Genomic DNA, 22,257 nt, shown 5'->3' on the forward strand with positions numbered 1-22,257 from the left:
CAGATCATGTGACACTTAGATCGCACACAGGTGGACTTTATTTAACTAATTATGTGACTTCTGAAGGTAATTGGTTGCACCAGATCTTATTTAGGTGCTTCATAGCAAAGGGGGTGAATATATATGCATGCACCACTTTTCTGTAATTTATTTTTTCGCATTTTTTGAAACAAGTTATTTTTTCATTTCACTTCACCAATTTGGACTATTTTGGTATGTCCATTACATGAAATCCAAATAAAAATCCATTTAAATTACAGGTAGTAATGCAACAAAATAGGAAAAACTACAAGGGGGATGAATACTTTTGCAAGGCACTGTAACTATATGAGGGGGTAGTGTGTTCAATTTATTTGACAGTACTTATCTACATGTGATATTTCCAGTATTATTATTATTTTTTTGTTTTCTTTGCAAAAATGTATAAAAACGTGTTTTTATCTTTGTCATTATGGGGTATTGTGTGTAGATTGAATTCACTATATATCGTTTTATTGTTTCTCCCTCTTAGTGGATATCTTAATGACATACAGACACAAACCCATGTCCCCATTGATCTGAACCTCTCTTACCCAACAGCTCTCACAAACACAGGTGGACATTCCTTATTTTTGTTGTTTTATTACTCTGCTAAAAATGTTATTAAAAATATTCCGGGTTAAAACTCTGTTTGCATTCATAAATACAGATACTGTCATAGAGAATCATTTTTCTATGGATAGAGTATTACAAACTCAATAAGCAGTAATGACTCAATGTTGCCACAATATAGGATTGTCAGTTATGATAATGCTTTGCCTTTAACATAAGACAATATATTTAACAAATATACATTGAACAAAAATATAAACGCAACATGAAACAATTTCAAAGATTTTAATGTCTTACAGTTCATATCAGGAAATTAATTAATTAATTAATTAGACCCTAATTTATGACTGAGAATACAGATATGCATATGTTGGTAACAGATACCTTAGAAAAAGGTAGGTAGGGGTGTGGATCAGAAAATCAGTCAGTATCTGGTGTGACCACCATTTGCCTCATGCAGCACGACACATCTCCTTTCGAAAAGAGTTGATCATTCCTGTGGAATGTTGTCCCACTCCTCTTCAATGGCTGTGCGAAGTAGCTGGATATTAGCAGGAACTGGAACATGTTGTCTACACGTCTATCCAAAGCATCCCAAACATTCTCAATGGGTGACATGTCTGGTGAGTGTGCAGGCCATGGAAGAACTAGGGCATTTTCAGCTTCCATGAATTGTGTACAGATTCTTGCAACATGGGGCCGTGCATTGTCATGCTGAAACATGAGGTGATGGCTGCGGATGAACAGGCCTCAGGATCTCATCACAGTATCTTTGTGCATTCAAATTGCCATCAATAAAAGAAAATTGCGTTTGTTGTCTGTAGCTTATGCCTGCGCATACCATAACACTACCTCCACCCTGGGGCACTCTGTTCATAACAATGACTTCAGCAAACCGCTCTTCCACACAACGCCATACATGATGTCTGCCATCTGCCCGGAACAGTTGAAACTGGTAGCACACTTCACTAGCGTACCAGTGGCCATCAAAGGTGAGCATTTGCCCACTGAAGTCGGTTACGATGCCGAACTGGAGTCAGGTCAAGACCCTGGTGAGGATGATGAGCACACAGATGAGCTTCCCTGAATATGGTTTCTGGCGTTGGAGGAGGCTTATGGTAGAGAAATTAACATTCAATTATCTGGCAACAGATCTGTTGGACATTCCTGCAGTCAGCTTGCCAATTGCACCCTCCCTCAAAACTTGAGACATCTGTGGCATTGTGTTGTGTGACAAAACTGCACATTTTAGAGTGGCCTTTTATTGACCCTAGCACAAGGTGTACCTGTGTAATGATCATACTATTTAATCAGCGTCTTGATATGCCACACCTGTCAGGTGCATGGATTATCTTGGCGAAGGAGTTATTCTCACTGACAGGGATGTAAACATTTGAGAGAAATACGTTTTTTTTGTGCGTATGTAACATTTCAGGGATCTTTTATTTCAGCTCATGAAACATAGGACCAACACTTTTCATGCTGCGTTTATATTTTTGTTCAGTCTAAAACATCCTCATAAGGGTAAATGGCTCTTTCATATGTGATTCACAGTAGTAACATGATCCTATTAACAGGCGAGGGAGCACACCTTGCACACATTTTTATTATATTTAAAACATTTAAAAAATATCCATGCAAGAAAATGTCTTATGCTAGTCATTTGTATTTGTCAACATTCTATTAGATGTACCAATGCAACACAATTAGCGATCATTACCACAATCTAAAAATACTTTGATATACAAACACTTGTACTGTACGGTAGTAGTGGTTAAAAATAACAGTGAAGACATGGAACGCATTTCAACAATTTCTCAATACTTTCACCCACAAGGAGCTAAACTAAAAAACACCAACTCTACAGTCTGTAAAATAGAACCAAACTACACTATCTATATTCTTGACAGATATACTTTTGTTATACATATATAAAAACAAATATTACAAAAAGGCATTGTGCTTTCAGAAAAAAATAGTTTAATGTAAAGTGTGGCATAAATTAATAAACAGATAATCGAAAATATTGTAGTCCCTGGGACTGGAGTGATATCATGGTTAACCTATTACACATGTAATAAAGAAAATGGTTGGAATGCCTTTTGGTTTCTGTCTTCTGGTTTGTTTTTGTCAAACCGAAGTCCCTCCTCCATGAGTCTACAACAATAAACAAGTGTTCAACGTTACTATCGTCTTCATCAGCATTTTGGGTGGATGGTTCTAGATTATGGAGTTACAGGGAAAATCCACTCCACATCGATTTTTTTGGTATTTGTTTCATTAGTTCATTGTTGAACAGTCCCACAATGTTTGACATGTCAGGTTTCACGTTTTCAAGATATTGGACTTTCAAGAAGGAAAATAGCAAAGTGTCACCTACCACATCATCATGATGATGCAAAACATTTTGGGACTGTATCTACAGTGGACTAATGAAAAAAATACAAAATGTTGTTGAGTGGATTTTCCCTTTAACTTCATGGTGAATTGGCCAATATGGATAAATCTAAATTGAATGGTAGCAATTGAAAATGAACAGTTTGGAGATTATGTGAAAATTATTAGACCAAAATTGAGGACACAACAGTTCACCTGACACAAGACTGAATCCAAACATTACACTGGTGATTTTATGTGCATTTTACATTTACTGTATTTTTCACCTCATTTGTTACAATCAGTAACATGATAAGACTATTCCTGGAAAATGTGGGGTAGGTGCAACATAATACAAAAAAAATGACAAGGGTTTGAATGAGAGGACTAACTGGTGTCTCCAAGTGGCCACACACCTCTCCAAAGTAATGTCAATGGACATTTAGGACTCAAAGAAGAGTCTTCAACTATAAGGTGCGTTTTTGAGCTCTCCTAGCTGTGTCATTGAGGAACTAGAGCAAGAACACTAGTAGTTGTTTGGTTTGGAACACAACCCTGCATTCCCCGCCATCACACAATTACTATTGTTGTTTACGCAATCCAAAAAGAAAGCTTGTTCTATTGCCAGCATGACTAGCTAGGTTATAAAAAACGATCTTGAGGTGTTAGGCTTTTGTAGTTTATCTTGTCGCTGCTGGTGCTCATTGCTGTCAAACAAAGGAGTCCGCTCATACTGAACCTTTGATCATAAGTTTTATTCATATCACAAGATTTCAGCATGAGTTACAGGTGTCATGCCCACCCGGAGAGCGACGCCCCAGATTGCAATGGTCGCTCTAACCTCTTCTTCCTCCAGCATATACTTATAAACAATGTAAAAATATGGGTTGCTCCCTCTGCTGTCCAATCACCTGTCTCCCCTGGGGCGTCACCCTACAAATGGCTACTTTTGAACTAAGATAAACATTCTTTCAGTTCCACTTAAAAACCATTAACAAAGACATAATCCTAATACACTACACTTTCATAAGGCAATTTGGAGAAACAGATTGTAATTTTGGTCTGCATAGTAAGGAGCAATGAGTACATTCAGGTGCTTGTTCTGCTGCAAATGTTCTTCACAATAGACAAAAATAGACTCATTCTGTTCAGAACAACCCAGGGTAAAGACGCCATGTCTTCTTGTAACTTGACATCACACATAGTGATCAAAAACGTTGGCATTGTATATGACATGAGTTGTTGATATGGAAATGTGAAGTACACATTTGGACTCACAGGTGTTTGGCTTACTTGTACGACATCAAAGCGGTATTTCTTATAATCCTCAACGTCTCATCTTTCAAAATACATAGAGTCCTCTTAATTTACAGCATTTCACTCACTCAAGCCAACAAAAGTTGCCCAATAAACAGGCGGGATGGGGGCAACTTCTTGTCGCGTGCAGTGTTGAACTTCAGAACAGCTGTCAGTCAAAACCCATATAGCGCTGCAAGGTGCAGAGCCTGAGCTCTGACGTCATTTATAGCATGTTACTGTACAGCCACTGACTTCCAATTTAAATGCTTATCAGTGCCCACATTTTCAACCTTAACACCTAAAAAAACGACGTATTCTCTGTTGGAAGGGTTTTGTTAACTCCCCATGTGCTTCATCTCATGACCGTCTCGGGCCGATCCCTTCACAACATTTTCTTACTGTTCTCTACACACTCCTGGAGAGAGGGAGAGAGAAGAGAGAGAGAGTGACCGTGTGTGTTCTGTGTTGACATGATAGGGGGCAAGTATAATTTAGTGTAATATGTGCATAAACGCTATTCATCATAAAGAAATTGATTAAAGTGGTACTCTGTAAAAACACAGGCTATGTTCCATTATCCACAGTAGCATAACACTAAGAATGTTTGTCCTGATGTAATTGGAATGATAGTGTGGATAATGGAACAGAGACATATATAAGGCTACATCCTGATTCTCCACCCTTCTTCTAAAGTGAACACAACATAAAGTTAACAAATGTTGAAACTCCTTCTAGCCAATGATTACACCAATCCATTCCTTTTTGGTGGAGAATCGGGACGCAGCCATGATCTCCCACCCAGCCTCGCCTCCCTTCCCCTTGCCATTAAGGCCTAGTCCATGTAGAACTTTTGGCTGGGGCTGCGGTCATTGTGTTTGGTGTCCACAGCGAAGCAGACGAAGAGCATGTCCACCACGATCTCAAAGACAGACAGGAAGCAGTGGGCGACCAGCCAGGAGAACAAACAGACGATGAGCAGGGGCAACACCCACACCGTGTAGTCCTGCTGGTAGTTGAGCACCAGCACGCTGGTGAACGCTGTGCATGAGACGATCAGTACCTGGACACGCAAGAAAAGATGGAGAGAAAGGAGGGTGAGAAAGGGAGAAAAGAGGAAAGGGTATCATGACTCTCCTGACAGTGGATCAAAGGACCCATCAGCTAGGCAAATGTTTGAAAATAGCCAGACCCCCTCTCTCCCACAGAAGAGGGGAAGAGGGGGCTGTGCCGATCTTGACACCTTAACACTGGGTCCTACATTTATGCAGGAGATAAACTTTCTCTCTCTGCCTTTCAGTATCCACCAAAGGAATGCCTTTGTCTAGAGAGAGTGTGGCCCGTCTAAAAACTGTAACGTCAAAAGATTGGACACTGGAACATTATTTCTGACATGCAAATGTGTGGAATGGTCAGTGGGGATCTAAAATAATTAATCATGTAATTTTGTTTATTATTTTGTGATGTCATTACATTTACATTTAGCAGACACTCTTATCCAGAGTGACTTACAGTTAGTGAATACATTTTATTTTACTGGCCCCCCGTGGGAATCAAACCCACAACCCTGGCATTGCAAACGCCATGCTCTATCAACTGAGCTACATCCCTGCCGGCCATTCCCTCCCCTACCCTGGACGACGCTGGGCCAATTGTGCGCCACCCATGAGTCTCCCGGTCGCGGCCGGCTGCGACAGAGCCTGGATTCGAACCAGGATCTCTAGTGGCACAGTTAGCACTGCGATACAGTGCCTTAGACCACTGCGCCACTCAGGAGTAAGGATGGTATCATTAAGGATGGTATCAAGAAATAACTGTAACTCGGAAAGTGTACATATTCTACTTGTCATGTTTACATCTAAATGTTGAATTAAATATTTGATTAAGTAAGAGTATTTTGGTTAAGATAGCAATGTGATTTTAGCCTTCTAATGAGATAATTGTTTTCTCATTAGAACTTTTGCCCAGTCAGTAACCACGCCCAAGTGAGCACAGACATTGTGTCGGCGTGATGGAACACCCCCTTTTTACCCGAGGATAAAAGCCTTGGTAACTAAATATACATTAGACCAGGAAGCGTGGAGCAATGGCTACACGGCTTTAAATGGTTAGACCAAACAGACCCGCCGACGTACAGCGCGAGCTGAACATTACAAATGGTTGAAACTCCAAGACCAGGAAACGTGAGACGTTAGTCCACACGTTTGAAATGGTGAGAAACTCTGAAACTCTCAATCTCTACACAAGAAGAAGAAACTCACTAGACCGTAGCATTACCAGTCTGCAGCTGGCATGTAAAGTAGTCTAGAACTTTGACTAAAGACACGAGGTGACAAGGACAATCCCATCTCAGACAACCATTGGTAGGTACATCTGAAGTATCTGTCTAACAACCACTTCACTACCAGAGAAGCTCTACAAAGGACATTGTGACCTCTGGTGGACAAACCAGAGCCTTACACCCATTGACACCTTCCCCATAGGAGTGATTGGTTTCAACAGAGAGACAACGGAGAAGACATTCTACACGTAAATGCATTGCATTTCTTACCCAAACGGCCGACGCTTACCTGCTAAGTATTCTGATTACCGTGAGCGTAGTTTCCAAATGTACGTACCATAAGTTTGACTCTCTTTGTCCCTCTCTCTCTCCTTCTATTGACCCCTCCCCTTTTGATAACAAAGCAGTCATGCTGTTGTTAGTCCGCTAGGGACTTTTCTCATGCATTAAGTATGTCTGTATTCTGTGTTATTATTTAGTTAGCTAGTAAATAATACATCTTCTAAGACTTTAATTCGGGAAATGGTAACTCGTTAAACAACTTCTTCCGTGGTGCCCCAAATTCCTAATGAGTTAATTGTTACATGATCGCTATGTGGCCGCTACCTTTCCCAGGAAGAGGACAAAGTCCCCCACGTTGTTGATGGTGGCCACTCTGAAGGCATTCTCTACCAGGATGACAGAAACTGGTGCTGTTGATCTCTGTGGCCGTGTACGTGTTCTGTGGTGAAAACAGACAAACAAGAGACAGAAGTATCATCAATAACAATGTGTGATTGCAGTCATCTTGGAATGAGTCTCCATTGTAATATATTGTTGTAAATGATATAACGTGTAATAGTAAGAATAATCAACATCTCACATGACAATCAATCTGATTCTGATAGAACACTTACTTGATTCAGGTATGTTAGACACTTCTTCAGGCTCCACAAGCAGCAGATGCAGGCTTTCAGCATACAGAGATCACAGGCATTTTCCTACAAACAGAAAACACATTCAGCTTTAGTTCTCCAGCCATTGTCTGGTTTGACTTGACAAACTGGTGGTTGGTATGAGCGAAAGTGAGTGTGTTTAAAGGCATAATCTGGGATATTTCTTGCTGCTAATGGTCTAATCTTGCCTGGCTACCCAGACACATTGCTCTGGCCAAACGCCACGCCCACGAATGTTTGTTTCTTATCGATAGAGCAGCGAAATAATTCTGTGTGAGTCGTCAGGCAATGTCAAATCTACCTAGACTGAGTTATTTGTTCATCCCCATGTGGAATTTGACTTCTGTTGTTTTTTATGTTTCTGGAAAACCTTCCAAACATCTGAAATAATTCCTTGTTTAACATTTCTGATTCACACTTTTTCTACCTTGATCAGTAGCAAAATTAGAACACTTCAGTGGAGAGTCCGGATTCCGCCCTCCAGCCCAACATTCCACGTGAGTATGCAGATCTCTCCGATATCTTCTCTTCATCAAAAGCTAAGTCTCCCTCCTCACAGGCCCTGGGACTGCACCATTGACCTGATGGAGGGACAACACCCCCCGAAGAGTCGGATTTACTCCCTTTCCAGGGCGGAGACTGAGGCCATGGAGAAGAATGTGGCGGAGACCCTGAAACAGGGGTTCATCAGACGCTCTACTTCTCCTGCCTCCGCCAGCTTCTTCTTCATGGCCAAAAAAGACAGAGGACTCAGGCCATGCATTGACTACATGGGGCTGAACGCTGTCACCACCATGTACCGGTACCCCCTCCCTCTGGTTCCGTCGGCTATCGAGCAGCTACGAGGGGCCCGGTACTTTACCAAGTTGGACCTGAGGAGCACCTACAACCTGATCCGAATCCGGGAAGGAGACGAATGGAAGGCTGCATTCAGCACTATCTCAGGCTACTATGAATACTACGTCATGCCCTAAGGCCTCGCCAACCCACCTTCTGTGTTCCAGTCCTTCGTCAAAGACGTGTTCCGAGACATGCTGAGTAGACAGGTGGTGGTGTACATCGATGATATCCTGATCTACTCGGCTACGTTCGAGGAGCACGTCAGGGACATATGAGCTGTCCTAGTCCGCCTCCAGGAACACAGCCTGTTGGTGAAGGGGGAGAAATGCGAATTCCACCAACAGGCCATCTCTTTCCTGGGATACACGATCAGTCCTCAGGGGGTGTTCATGGAAAGAGAGAAGACGGACGCCGTTAGGTCATGACCAGTCTCCACTACCATCAGGGGCCTACAGAGCTTCCTGGGCTTCGCCAACTTCTACCGGCATTTCATCAGGTCCTTCAGCTCCATAGCCGCCCCACTCACCTCTCTCCTTAAGGGTGGGCCTCAGAAGCTGGCCTGTAACCCTGATGCTGACGCTGCCTTCAAGAGGCTGAAGGAGAGGTTCACCACCGCGCCCATCCTAAAACACCAAGATCCATCTTGACCTTTCATCCTGGAGGTGGACGCAGCTGAGGAGGGCGTGGATGCTGTCCTCTCCCAGTGGCAAGGTAAGCCAATTGGGCCCAATTTCTTACTCGCTTTCAGTTCATTCTGTCCTACCGCCCAGGAATCCAGAATGTGAAAGCCAACGCACTCTCCAGGATGCACCATACCGGAGAAAAGAAGGATCTGGGGGGTCCTATCCTGCCCCCGTCTCTCATCTTTGGACCTGTTGTTTGGGATGTGGATGAAGACATCTGCCTGGCGGCTCAGGAGGACCCAGCGCCTGCCAACTCCCCTCCGGGGAGTGTGTATGTACCCACCAGTGTCTGTGACCGCTTGCTGATCTGGGCGCACACCACCCTTACGGCAGGGCACTCCGGTATTATGCACACCCTGCATTCTCTATCACAAAAATACTTGTGGCCCACCTTGGCTACTGATGTCTCTTGCTATGTCAACTACTGTTCCATATGTGCCCAAACGAAGCCACCTCGGAACGCCCCAGCAATCAAACTAGTTCCTTTACCAGTGCCTCACTTTAGTCACACCTGTCCATAGACTATGTCACCGACCTCCCACGTTCTGACGGCTTCACCACAGTCATGTTGGTCGTAAATCGGTTCTCCAAAGTTTTTTGCCACTAACTGGTGTTCCTTCTGCTCTCCAGGTCGCTGAGGTCCTGTTCCAACAGGTCTTCTGGTACTATGGACTGCTGGAGGACATCGTCTCGGACCGTGGCCCCCAATTCACCTCCTAAGTGTGGAAGGCTTTCCTGGAGAAGATCGGGGCCACGGCCAGCCTCACTTCCGGGTATAGGCCTCAGTCAAATGGGCAGGTGGAGCGCATGAACCAGGAGCAAGGGAAGTTTCTTCGTTGCCACTGTCAGGACTGGCAAGGTGAGTGTGCGAGGTTTCTTCCCTGGGCAGAATATGCCCAGAACTCCCTCGTTCACTCCACAGGGCCAACTCCCTTCCAATGCGTCCTGGTGTACCAGCCGGCCCTGGCCAATTGGACACCCAGCCAGACCGATGCGTCCGCTGTCGACGAGTGGTTCCACAAGGCCGGACAGGTCTGGGATGCCGCCCATGTCCGTCTAAAGAGGGCCATTCATCGGCAGAAGGACCAAGCTGACCGCCACCACAGTGAAGCTCCCACATTCCAGCCTGGTGATCATATCTGGCTGTTCACTCGAAACCTCCCTCTCCACCTGCCCTGCAAGAAACTGAGCACCAGGTTTGTGGGGCCGTTTAAGGTCCTCCGGCTGATTAATGAGGTGTCGTACCGGCTGCTCCTTCCCCCTCACTACCGTGTCTCACCTACCTTTTATGTGTCTCCTCAGGCCGGTGGTTCCTGGTCCTCTGGCGGACGCCATCCCCCGGGGTACACCCCCTCCGCCCCTGGACATTGACGGGAGTCCGGCGTATGCTGTGAGGGAGCTGCTGGACTCCAGGTTCCGTGGGGGACGGCTCCATTACCTGGTGGACTGGGAGGGGTATGGCCCTGAGGAGAGGAGCTGGGTTCCGGCTGGGGACGTTCTGGACCCCAACCTAATACAGTACTTCCACCGTTGGCGCCCTCACCGGCCCGCTCCTCGTCCTCTGGGTCGTCCTCAAGGTTGGCAACATCCTTCGGCAGGAGCCGCTCGTACGGGGGGCGGGGATACTGTCACGTCTCCTCCCGTTGCTCCCCTCCGGCGCTCTGATTCGCCGGTCTACTGAGCCACCGGTCTGAGCGCACCACCTCAGCAACACAGGAATGGAAACCCAACGCACCCTAATCACCTCCAGCGCACCTGCACCTCATCATCTCATCACCACCACTATATAGCCCTGGACTGTTCAGTCATTGTTGTGTGTAATTGTTAGCATCGTGTCGTTTACTCGTTCCTTGTTATTCTCTTTCTCATTGTTAAGTAAACCTTGACCATGTTGATTCCTGCGTCTGTGTCCTGCCTCTTCGTATCCTCAGTACTAGTCACAGAAGTGGGCCAGTCGCAGAATGAGGACATGATGGAGGTCAGGGTCAGCTGGGATTTATTCCTGATATCCACCACAGGGTAGAAGAAATTGGAGTTAGGAAATAGTCAAACTGATACAGGACAGACCTGGATTCAAATAGTATTTGTTTTCTTTCAGACACTTTGAGCGTTTGACTGAGCCTGTATATGGAGTGCCAGACATTTAATAATTATATTTCTATGGTGCCAGATTGATGGTTTTTGTACTTATGTGACTATTCTATTGGTTATATTGCACCTGGGAAGCTCAATCAAGTGCAGCTAACGTATTTGACAGAAGAAGAAATACACTTTGAACCCTGGTCTGATACAGAGCAATTTCCAATTCACCACATCACCATCACAAACATTTCATTTCGTTCAATATATTGTTTTATTGTTGGGTATATATACATGATTGTTTTTAGATTTGGGTGTATTGTTTTATTGTTTGTCTCTCTTAGTGGATATCTTAATGACATACAGACACAATGTCATGCCCTGACTTATGGGACTCTAGTATGTTGAGTCAGGGTGTGGTATTCTATGTTGTATTTTCTATGTTTACGTTCTAGGTGTTGTAGTTCTATGTTTGGCCGGGTGTGATTCCCAATCAGAGACAGCTGTCGCTCGTTGTCTCTGATTGGGGATCATACTTAAGCAGCCTATTGGCAATCATGGGTTGTGGGATCTTGTTCCGTGTAGGGGATTGTTTTTCTGTTTAGCCTGAGGACTTCACGTTTGGTTTGGTTTGGTTTGTTGTTTTGTTCGTGTGTTTATCGGTGAAATAAACATGTATGCCTTTCACGCTGCGCCTTGGTCTGACCCGTCCTTAAACGAACGTGACAGAAGATCCCACCAAACACGGACCAAGCAGCGTGCCCAGGAGCAAACACCCTGGACACAGGTGGGGAAGATGTGGTCTTGGGAGGAGATATTTGCAGGGAAAGGACCATGGGCGAAGGTAGATGCCCAGGCAGGAGAGGAGCAACGGCAACACAGAGGGCGCCAGTTGAGGAGGAAGCCCGAGAAGCAGCCCCAAGAAAATGTTTGGGGGGGCACACGGGGTAATTGGCGGAGCCTAGGTTCAGAGCAGAGCAGAGCTAGGAAGCGTGTGACTGGGCAGGCTCCGTGTTATGCGGAGCTACGTACTGGGTCGCCAGTGCGCCGGCACAGTCCTGTACGTCCTGTGCTAGCACCACGCACGTGCCGTGCAAAAATGGGCATCCAGCCAGGACGGGGTGTGCCGGCTCAATGCTCCTGGTCTCCAGTACGCCTCCTCGGTCCCGCATATCCTGCGCCGGTTCTACGTACTGTATCGCCAGTGCGCGTGCACAGCCCAGTGCGTCCTATGCTAATGCCACACACATACTGTACGGAAGTAGGCATCCAGCCAGGACGGGTTGTGCCAGCTCTCTGCTCCAGACCTCCAGTCCGCCTCCACAGTCCGGCCCGGCCCGTTCCTGTTCCTCGCACCAAGCCAGTGGTGCGTGTTCCCAGTCCGGCCCGGCCCGTTCCTGCTCCCCGCACCAAGCCAGTGGTGCGTGTTCCCAGTCCGGCCCGGCCCGTTCCTGCTTCCCGCACCAAGCCAGTGGTGCGTGTCGCCAGTCCGGCCCGGCCCGTTCCTGCTCCTCGCACCAGACCAGTGGTGCGTGTGTCCAGTCCGGCACGGCCCGTGCCCATTCCACCAGTGCCTGGTCTGGCACCGGTCAGCTGCTCCACTCCGGAGCCAGAGCAGTCCGCTCCACCGGTGCCTAGTCCAGCTCCGGTCAGCAGCTCTACTCCGGAGCCAGAGCAGTCCTCTCCACCGGTGCCCAGTCCAGCTCCGGTCAGCGGCTCCAGTCCGGAGCCAGAGTAGTCCGCTCCACCGGTGCCCAGTCCAGCTCCGGTCAGCGGCTCCAGTTCAGACCCAGACGTCAGCCCCTCTCCAGGTTCGGGGTCTCCCACACCAGGGTCCAGACAGGGCTTGGTACATCGTGGGAGGAAGGAGAGGGGAAGCAGCACGCCGAGGTCCAGACCAGACCAGGGGCGTAACGGGGAGGCTGAGAGAATGTGGTCGTCACGCCCAGAGCCGGATCCGCCTCAGAGGCGGAATACCCACCCAGACCCTTCCCTGTCATGTCAGGTTGGTGCGGTCGGAGTCTGCACCTTTGGTGGGAGGGGGGTACTGTCACTCCCTGACTTATGGGACTCTAGTATGTTGAGTCAGGGTGTGGTATTCTATGTTGTATTTTCTATGTTTACGTTCTAGGTGTTGTAGTTCTATGTTTGGCCGGGTGTGATTCCCAATCAGAGACAGCTGTCGCTCGTTGTCCCTGATTGGGGATCATACTTAGGCAGCCTATTGGCAATCATGGGTTGTGGGATCTTGTTCCGTGTAGGGGCTTGTTTTGTGTTTAGCCTGAGGACTTCACGTTTGGTTTGGTTTGATGTTTTGTTCGTGTGTTTATCGGTGAAATAAACATGTATGCCTTTCACGCTGCGCCTTGGTCTGACCTTAAACGAACGTGACACACAAACCCATGTCCAAGATTGAGCTGATCCTCTCTTGTCCCACAGCTCTCACAAAGACAAGCGGACATGGACTGTTTTCATTTTATTTTATTAATCTGCATAAAATGTTTAGTAATGACTTAACGTTTCCACAATTTAGATATTGTCAGTTATGATCATGCATTGCCTCTGACATAAGACAACTTCACTATTTGTCTTACAGAAAGTAATATAAAACTTTCTTATCAGAGTAAATGGCTATTTCATGTTTGAGCCACCGTAGTAACATGATCCTGTTAACAGGCGAGGGAGAACACCTTGCACAAATTTAGAATAAAAAATAATCACAAACTTTCCAAAAATATCCATGCAAGAAGACTTTAAACAAGTTCTAGACTGAGATGGAGTTTTTCAGACAGAAAAGTACCTGTTAATCATCTGTTATGCTAGTCAGTTGTATTTGTCTTACAGTTAGTGAGTGCATACATTTTTTTTTTTCATACTGGTCCCCCGTGGGAATCGAACCCACAACCCTGGCGTTGTAAGCGCCATGCTCTACCAACTGAGCTACACGGGACTCGTCACCACACGCTTACAAAACCCCCCAATAAAATTCCTAGAAACTGGCCATGAGTAGATATGATGGTGAAAGCTACATATACGTACACATAACATACTGTTAGTTAGCTGTCTGTGAGTGCTGTTAATGTAGAGACTAATGACTACTTGGAAGCTCAATTTGAGGAGATTTGTGCGTATGCTGTCCTTTGTAAATGAGTTGTAACATGGAATGTTCCATTCAAGGATGCAAAGTTGTTCTTTACAACGTGTTTTGATTGGATGCGTAGCAATGACAAGGGGCCTTTCGGAAATGCTGACTCACGTTACTATGAAACAAAGAATGAAGAGAGATCAGCCATGTGAAGGGTTAATTATGTTCCAGAGCACAGAGCAGCACTGGGTGGGGAGGAGCATGTCAACATCACTTTACTTAAGTGAAACTGAAGTGTTTAGACGTACTGTATGTTGCGCACACAAGTCAACTGTCTCAAACTCTTCTGAAAAATCTGTTACGACAGCTACGCAGTCTCTGTTTTAAAAAGAATACTACAGTATATAGTACCGAAAAATCTGAGAAAGCACCCACACTCTTTCACACACAGATACAGATGTGTAGAGATTAACAAGGGCAGGTGAAGATAAATTCTACTGTGTGAATTCTTGCATTCTCCTGTTTTCTTTATCAACTACAATACTCTCTGTATGTTTAACTTAATTTTGAACATTGACTAATTAAACTGTATGTTGTATAGTTAAACAACTTGAATCAAGGTTTGTTAGTGTCTCTAAATGCCGTGTTGACAATGGAACTGAAACTATCGGGAGCTGACTCATTCCAGGAAATCATTTAAAGTTCCACCTTCTCTGTCTAGATATGGCTTCCTCCAGCAGTCTCCAGTCTGAAGAGCGGTTCCTGTGCTCTATATGTCTGGACATTTTCACTGAGCCAGTCACTACTTCATGTGGACACAACTTCTGCAGGGCCTGTGTCACAAAGTACTGGAATAGCAAGGACCTGTGTCAATGTCCACTGTGTCGGGAGACATTTTCCAGACGACCTAAGCTTCGTGTCAACACAACGTTCAGAGAGGTTGTAGAGAATTTTTTAAAGATGAGAGAAAGAGGTAGAAATGGGTCCCCTCCTAAACCTAAAATAGTGCCCTGTGACGTCTGCACTGGGACGAAGCGCAAGGCCCTAAAGTCCTGCCTGGTGTGTCAGACCTCGTTCTGTGAGACTCACCTGGAGCCTCATCAGATAGCCTCACCCTTAAAGAGACACAAACTGATCGACCCTGTGGTGAACCTAGAAGACAGGATGTGTAAGAAGCATGACAGACTCCTGGAGATGTTCTGTAGGACTGACCAGACATGTGTGTGTCAGTTCTGCACTGAGGCAGACCACAAGACTCATGACACTGTCTCTATAGAGGAAGAGTGTGGAGAAAGGAAGGCTCAGCTGGGGAAAACTGAGGCAGAAGTGCAGCAGATTATCAAGGAGCGACTGATGAAGGTTAAAAGTATCAAACTCTCAGTAGATCTCAGCAAGAGAGGCGCAGAGAGAGAGATAGCAGAGAGTATGCAGGTTTTCACTGCTCTGATGTGCTCCATTATGAAAAGCAAGGGTGAGCTTGTAAAGGTAATTGAGGAGAAGCAGAAAGCAGTAGAGAGGCAGGCTGAAGTGCTAATTAAAGAACTGGAGCAGGAAATCACTGAGCTAAAGAGGAGAAGCACTGAGCTGAAGCAGCTCTCCCACAGTGAGGACCACCTCCAACTTCTCCAGAGCTTCCTATCCCTAGTGTGCAACCCTCCACCCACCAAGAGCTGGTCTGAGATCAGTGTTCACAGTGATCTGTTTGTGGGGACTCTGAGGAGAGCTGTGTCTCAGCTGGATGAGACACTGAATAAAGAGATGGAGAAGCTGCCTGGAGTCAAACTGAAGAGGATTCAGCAGTATGCAGTGGATGTGACTCTTGACCCTGATACAGCACATCCCAGTCTCATCCTGTCTGAAGATGGAAAACAAGTAAGATGTGGAAACACACTACAGAATCTTCCTGACAATCCAAAAAGGTTTGATTGTCATCGGTTTGTCCTTGGAAAGAATGGCTTCTCCTCAGGAAGATTTTACTATGAGGTGACAGTTAAGGGTAAGACTAGATGGAATTTAGGAGTGGCCAGAGAGTCCACTGACAGGAAGGGGATTATCACACCGAGACCTGAGGATGGACTCTGGACTGTGTCGCGAAGGGATGAGAATGTGTACCTTAATGGAACCTTGAACTCTATCCTCTCCCTGAGAGAGAAACCCCAGAAGGTGGGGATGTTTGTGGACTATGAGGAGGGTCAGGTCTCCTTTTATGATGTGGAGGCCAGGTCTCATATATACTCTTTCACTGGATGCACCTTTACAGAGAAGCTCTTTCCATTCTTAGGCCCCTCTGATAATGATGATGGTCAAAACTCAGCCCCTCTCATCATCTCTCCTGTCAATCACACACACTGATTAAACGATGGAGAGGGAACAGATAATCAATAATTACATTCACAAATCATTAAATATATCAATTTAGAAATGATTATATTTAGTCAGTTGACATTACATTTACATTTACGTCATTTAGCAGACGCTCTTATCCAGAGCGACTTACAAATTGGTGCATTCACCCTATAGCCAGTTGGATAACCACTTTACAATTTTATTTATTTATTTTTTTTTTTTTTTGGGGGGGGTAGAAGGATTACTTTATCCTATCCCAGGTATTCCTTAAAGAGGTGGGGTTTCAAATGTCTCCGGAAGGTGGTGAGTGACTCCGCTGTCCTGGCGTCGTGAGGGAGCTTGTTCCACCATTGGGGTGCCAGAGCAGCGAACAGTTTTGACTGGGCTGAGCGGGAACTATGCTTCCGCAGAGGAAGGGGAGCCAGCAGGCCAGAGGTGGATGAACGCAATGCCCTCGTTTGGGTGTAGGGACTGATCAGAGCCTGAAGGTACGGAGGTGCCGTTCCCCTCACTGCTCAATAGGCAAGCACCATGGTCTTGTAACGGATGCGAGCTTCAACTGGAAGCCAGTGGAGTGTGCGGAGGAGGGGGGTGACGTGAGAGAACTTGGGAAGGTTGAACACCAGACGGGCTGCGGCATTCTGGATGAGTTGTAGGGGTTTAATGGCACAGGCAGGGAGCCCAGCCAACAGCGAGTTGCAGTAATCCAGACGGGAGATGACAAGTGCCTGGATTAGGACCTGTGCCGCTTCCTGTGTAAGGCAGGGTCGTACTCTCCGAATGTTGTAGAGCATGAACCTGCAGGATCGGGTCACCGCCTTGATGTTAGCGGAGAACGACAGGGTGTTGTCCAGGGTCACGCCAAGGCTCTTCGCACTCTGGGAGGAGGACACAACGGAGTTGTCAACCGTGATGGCGAGATCATGGAACGGGCAGTCCTTCCCGGGAGGAAGAGCAGCTCCGTCTTGCCAGGGTTCAGCTTGAGGTGGTGATCCGTCATCCATACTGATATGTCTGCCAGACATGCAGAGATGCGATTCGCCACCTGGTTATCAGAAGGGGGAAAGGAGAAGATTAGTTGTGTATCGTCAGCGTAGCAATGATAGGAGAGGCCATGTGAGGATATGACAGAGCCAAGTGACTTGGTGTATAGGGAGAAAAGGAGAGGGCCTAGAACTGAGCCCTGGGGGACACCAGTGGTGAGAGCACGTGGTGCGGAGACAGCTTCTCGCCACGCCACTTGGTAGGAGCGACCGGTCAGGTAGGACGCAATCCAGGAGTGAGCCGCGCCGGAGATGCCCAGCTCGGAGAGGGTGGAGAGGAGGATCTGATGGTTCACAGTATCAAAGGCAGCAGACAGGTCTAGAAGGACAAGAGCAGAGGAGAGAGAGTTAGCTTTAGCAGTGCGGAGAGCCTCCGTGACACAGAGAAGAGCAGTCTCAGTTGAATGACCAGTCCTGAAACCTGACTGGTTTGGATCAAGAAGGTCATTCTGAGAGAGATAGCAAGAGAGTTGGCTAAAGACGGCACGCTCAATAGTTTTGGAAAGAAAAGAAAGAAGGGATACTGGTCTGTAGTTGTTGACATCAGTGGGATCGAGTGTTGGTTTTTTGAGAAGGGGAGCAACTCTCGCTCTCTTGAAGACGGAAGGGACATAGCCAGCGGTCAAGGATGAGTTGATCAGCGAGGTGAGGTAGGGGAGAAGGTCACCGGAGATGGTCTGGAGAAGAGAGGAGGGGATGGGGTCAAGCGGGCAGGTTGTTGGGCGGCCTGCAGTCACTAGTCGCAAGATTTTATCTGGAGAGAGAGGGGAGAAAGAAGTCAAAGCATAGGGTAGGGCAGTGTGAGCAGGACCAGCAGTGTCATTAGACATAACAAACGAGGATCGGATGTCGTCAACCTTCTTTTCAAAGTGGTTGACGAAGTCATCCACAGAGAGGGAGGGGGGGGGGGGGGGATTCAGCAGTGAGGAGAATGTGGCAAAGAGCTTCCTAGGGTTAGAGGCAGATGCTTGGAATTTAGAGTGGTAGAAAGTGGCCTTAGCAGCAGAAACAGATGAAGAAAATGTAGAGAGGAGGGAGTGAAAAGATGCCAGGTCGGCAGGGAGTTTAGTTTTCTTCCATTTCCGCTCAGCTGCCCGGAGCTCTGTTCTGTGAGCTCGCAATGAGTCATCAAGCCACGGAGCTGGAGGGGAGGACCGAGCCGGCCGGGAGGATAGGGGACACAGGGAGTCAAAGGATGCAGAAAGGGAGGAGAGGAGGGTTGAGGAGGCAGAATCAGGAGATTGGAGGGAGAAGGATTGAGCAGAGGGAAGAGATGATAGGATGGAAGAGGAGAGAGTAGTGGGAGAGAGAGAGCGAAGGTTGCGGCGGCGCGTTACCATCTGTGTTGGGGCAGAGTGAGTAGTGTTGGAGGAGAGCGAGAGAGAAAAGGATACAAAGTAGTGGTCGGAGACATGGAGGGGAGTTGCAGTGAGATTAGTAGAAGAGCAACATCTAGTAAAGATGAAGTCAAGCGTATTGCCTGCCTTGTGAGTAGGGGGGACGGTGAGAGGGTGAGGTCAAAAGAGGAGAGGAGTGGAAAGAAGGAGGCAGAGAGAAATGAGTCAAATGTAGACGTAGGGAGGTTGAAATCCCCCAAAACTGTGAAGGGTGAGCCATCCTCAGGAAAGGAACTTATCAAGGCGTCAAGCTCATTGATGAACTCTCCAAGGGAACCTGGAGGGCGATAGATGACAAGGATATTAAGCTTAAATGGGCTAGTGACTGTGACAGCGTGGAATTCAAATGAGGAGATAGACAGATGGGTTAGGGGAAAAATTGAGAATGACCACTTGGGAGAGATGAGGATTCCTGTGCCACCACCCCTCTGACCAGATGCTCTCGGGGTATGCGAGAACACATGGTCAGACGAGGAGAGAGCAGTAGGAGTAGCAGTGTTTTCAGTGGTAATCCATGTTTCCGTCAGCGCCAGGAAGTCGAGGGACTGGAGGGTAGCATAGGCTGGGATGAAGTCAGCCTTGTTGGCAGCAGAACGGCAGTTCCAGAGGCTGCCTGAGACCTGGAACTCCAGGTGTGTGGTGCGTGCAGGGACCACCAGGTTAGAGAGGCAGCAGCCACGCGGTGTGAGGCGTGACACATGACTAGAATTTCCATGGATGTCCTCTGAAATCTCATCATCAAATGAAAATGGAATCTTCTTTACTCTGTTAGGGACAAATTGAAAATGACTGGGGAAGGGGTGGTCCAAAATATGGGAGGGTTGTCAAACCTTTTTTATTGCTTTGGGGAGGGTTGTGTGTTTTTGGGGGGGGGCACAGGGGAGGTTGGTGCGTTTTTTCCCCTGGTTTACATTTGCCATTCTGCACGTATTTTCCCTATAAACAATGGCTTAACCTACTTTCTATATTACCCTATTAAAGTTTAGAAACGTTTGGGGAAGGTATGGCTATTATTAAGCTTTAGCTACTGCAGGCATTAGATATGAAGGTAGTGTGCCCCTGCGATCCCACTGACTCTGGCAGTTGAATTTGAGGTGAGGAAGGACGTTTTAGGCCTACCAGAGTTATTCCTATAATCTAACAATATAATACTTATCTCTATACAACATATTCAGATAGAAAATTAACGAATTACCTTTCTTCTGTAGTTCTATATCTGTATAGCAGATGCAGTAGCCATCTGACATAAATAAATGCATATCGGTGTCGAGGGGGAGTATTTAGTCAGCACCTTGTGCAAGTTCTCCCACTTCACCTACTAATTTCTCATTTTGTCTGTCGGGTACTATGATGAAAATTACATGCTCTCTCATCTTTTTAAGTGGGAGAACTTGATTGGTGGCTGACTAAATATTTTTCCCCCACTGTAGCATGCCACCAGCATATCTCTATCTCTCTGGGGTTAGACCTAAGCTTATTTTCCTGTATTGACAGTGGCTTGCGAAAGTATTCACCCCCCTTGGCATTTTTCCTATTTTGTTGCCTTACAACCTGGAATGAAAATGGATTTTGGGGGGATTTGTATAATTTCATTTACACAACATGCCTACCACTTTGAAGATGCAAAATATTTTTTATTGTGAAACTAACAACAAATAAGACAGAAAAAACAGAAAACTTGAGCGTTTATAACTATTCACCCCTCTAAAGTCAATACTTTGTAGAACCACCTTTTGCAGCAATTACAGCTGCAAGTCCCTTGGGGTATGTCTCTATAAGCTTGGACATCTAACCACTGGGATTTTTGCCCATTCTTCAAGGCAAAACTGCTCCAGATCCTTCAAGTTGGAGGGGTTCCGCTGGTGTACAGCAATCTTTAAGTCATACCACAGATTCTCAATTGGATTGAGGTCTGGGCTTTGACTAGTCCATTCCAAGACATTTAAATGATTCCCCTTAAACCACTCAAATGTTGCTTTAGCAATAGGCTTAGGGTCATTGTCCTGATGGAAGGTGAACCTCCGTCCCAGTCTCAAATCTCTGGAAGACTGAAACTGGTTTCCCTCAAGAATTTCCCTGTATTTAGCGCCATCCATCATTACTTCAATTCTGACCAGTTTACCAATCCCTGCCGATGAAAAACATCCCCACAGCATGATGCTGCCACCACCATGCTTCACTGTGGGGATGGTGTTCTCGGGGTGATGAGAGGTGTTGAGTTTGCTCCAGACATAGTGTTTTCCTTGATGGCAAAAAAGCTCAATTTTAGTCTCATCTGACCAGAGTACTTTCTTCCATATGTTTGGGGAGTCTCCCACATGCATTTTGGCAAACACCAAATGTGTTTGCTTATTTATTTATTTTTAAGCAATGGCTTTTTTCGGGCCACTCTTCCGTCAAGCCCAGCTCTGTGGAGTGTACGGCTTAAAGTGGTCCAATGGACAGATACTCCAATCTCCGCTGTGGAGCTTTGCAGCTCCTTCAGGGTTATCTTTGGTCTCTTTGTTGCCTCTCTGATTAATGCCCTCCTTGCCTGGTCCATGGGTTTTGGTGGGCGGCCCTCTCTGCAGGTTTGCTGTGGTGCCATATTCTTTCAATTTTTTTATAATGGATTTAATAGTGCTCAGTGGGATGTTCAAAGTTTCGGATATTTTTTTATAACCCAACCCTGATCTGTACTTCTCCATAACTTTGTCCCTGACCTGTTTGGAGAGCTCCTTGGTCTTCATTGTGCCGCTTGCTTGGTGGTGCCCCTTGCTTAGTGGTGTTGCAGACTCTGAGGCCTTTCAGAAGAGGTGTATATATACTGAGATCATGTGACAGATCATGTTTTAATTAGATCGCACACAGGTGGACTTTATTTAACTAATTATGTGACTTATGAAGGTAATTGGTTGCACCAGATCTTATTTAGGGGCTTCATAGCAAAGGGGGTGAATACATATGCATGCACCACTTTTCTGTAATTAATTTTTTTCGCATTTTTCATTTCACTTCACCAATTTGGACTATTTTGGTATGTCCATTACATGAAATCCAAATAAAAATCCATTTAAATTACATTTTGTAATGAAACAAAATAGGAAAAACTCCAAGGGGGAGGAATACTTTTGCAAGGCACTGTAACTATATGAGGGGGGAGTGTGTTCAATTTATTTGACAGTACTTATGTAAATTTGATATTTCCAGCATTATTATTTTTTTATTATTTTCTTTGCAAAAATGTATAAAAACTTGTTTTTATCTTTGTCATTATGGGGTATTGTGTGTAGATTGAATTCACTGTATATCGTTTTATTGTTTCT

The 22,257-nt window shown here is 46.0% G+C and overlaps 1 protein-coding gene, 1 non-coding gene and 1 pseudogene across 2 annotated transcripts; 1 reads left to right on the top strand and 2 right to left on the bottom strand.

The window, feature by feature from the left end:
* Nucleotides 1-4,648: 4,648 nt before the first annotated feature.
* On the bottom strand, nucleotides 4,649-7,503 carry LOC121557968 (annotated as a pseudogene).
* A 6,455-nt stretch (nucleotides 7,504-13,958) lies between these two features.
* Nucleotides 13,959-14,032, bottom strand: trnav-uac. The gene has a single exon. It is a non-coding gene; the product is annotated as a tRNA-Val (tRNA).
* Nucleotides 14,033-14,889: 857 nt separating this feature from the next.
* Nucleotides 14,890-16,518, top strand: LOC121557953 (E3 ubiquitin-protein ligase TRIM39-like). Its single transcript, XM_041871403.1, has one exon. The coding sequence runs from the start codon at nucleotides 14,890-14,892 to the stop codon at nucleotides 16,516-16,518; it is 1,629 nt and encodes a 542-aa protein (XP_041727337.1).
* Nucleotides 16,519-22,257: the final 5,739 nt, after the last annotated feature.

Source organism: Coregonus clupeaformis, unplaced genomic scaffold (genome assembly GCF_020615455.1).
Source record: "Coregonus clupeaformis isolate EN_2021a unplaced genomic scaffold, ASM2061545v1 scaf0844, whole genome shotgun sequence".
Classification (NCBI taxonomy): domain Eukaryota; kingdom Metazoa; phylum Chordata; class Actinopteri; order Salmoniformes; family Salmonidae; genus Coregonus; species Coregonus clupeaformis.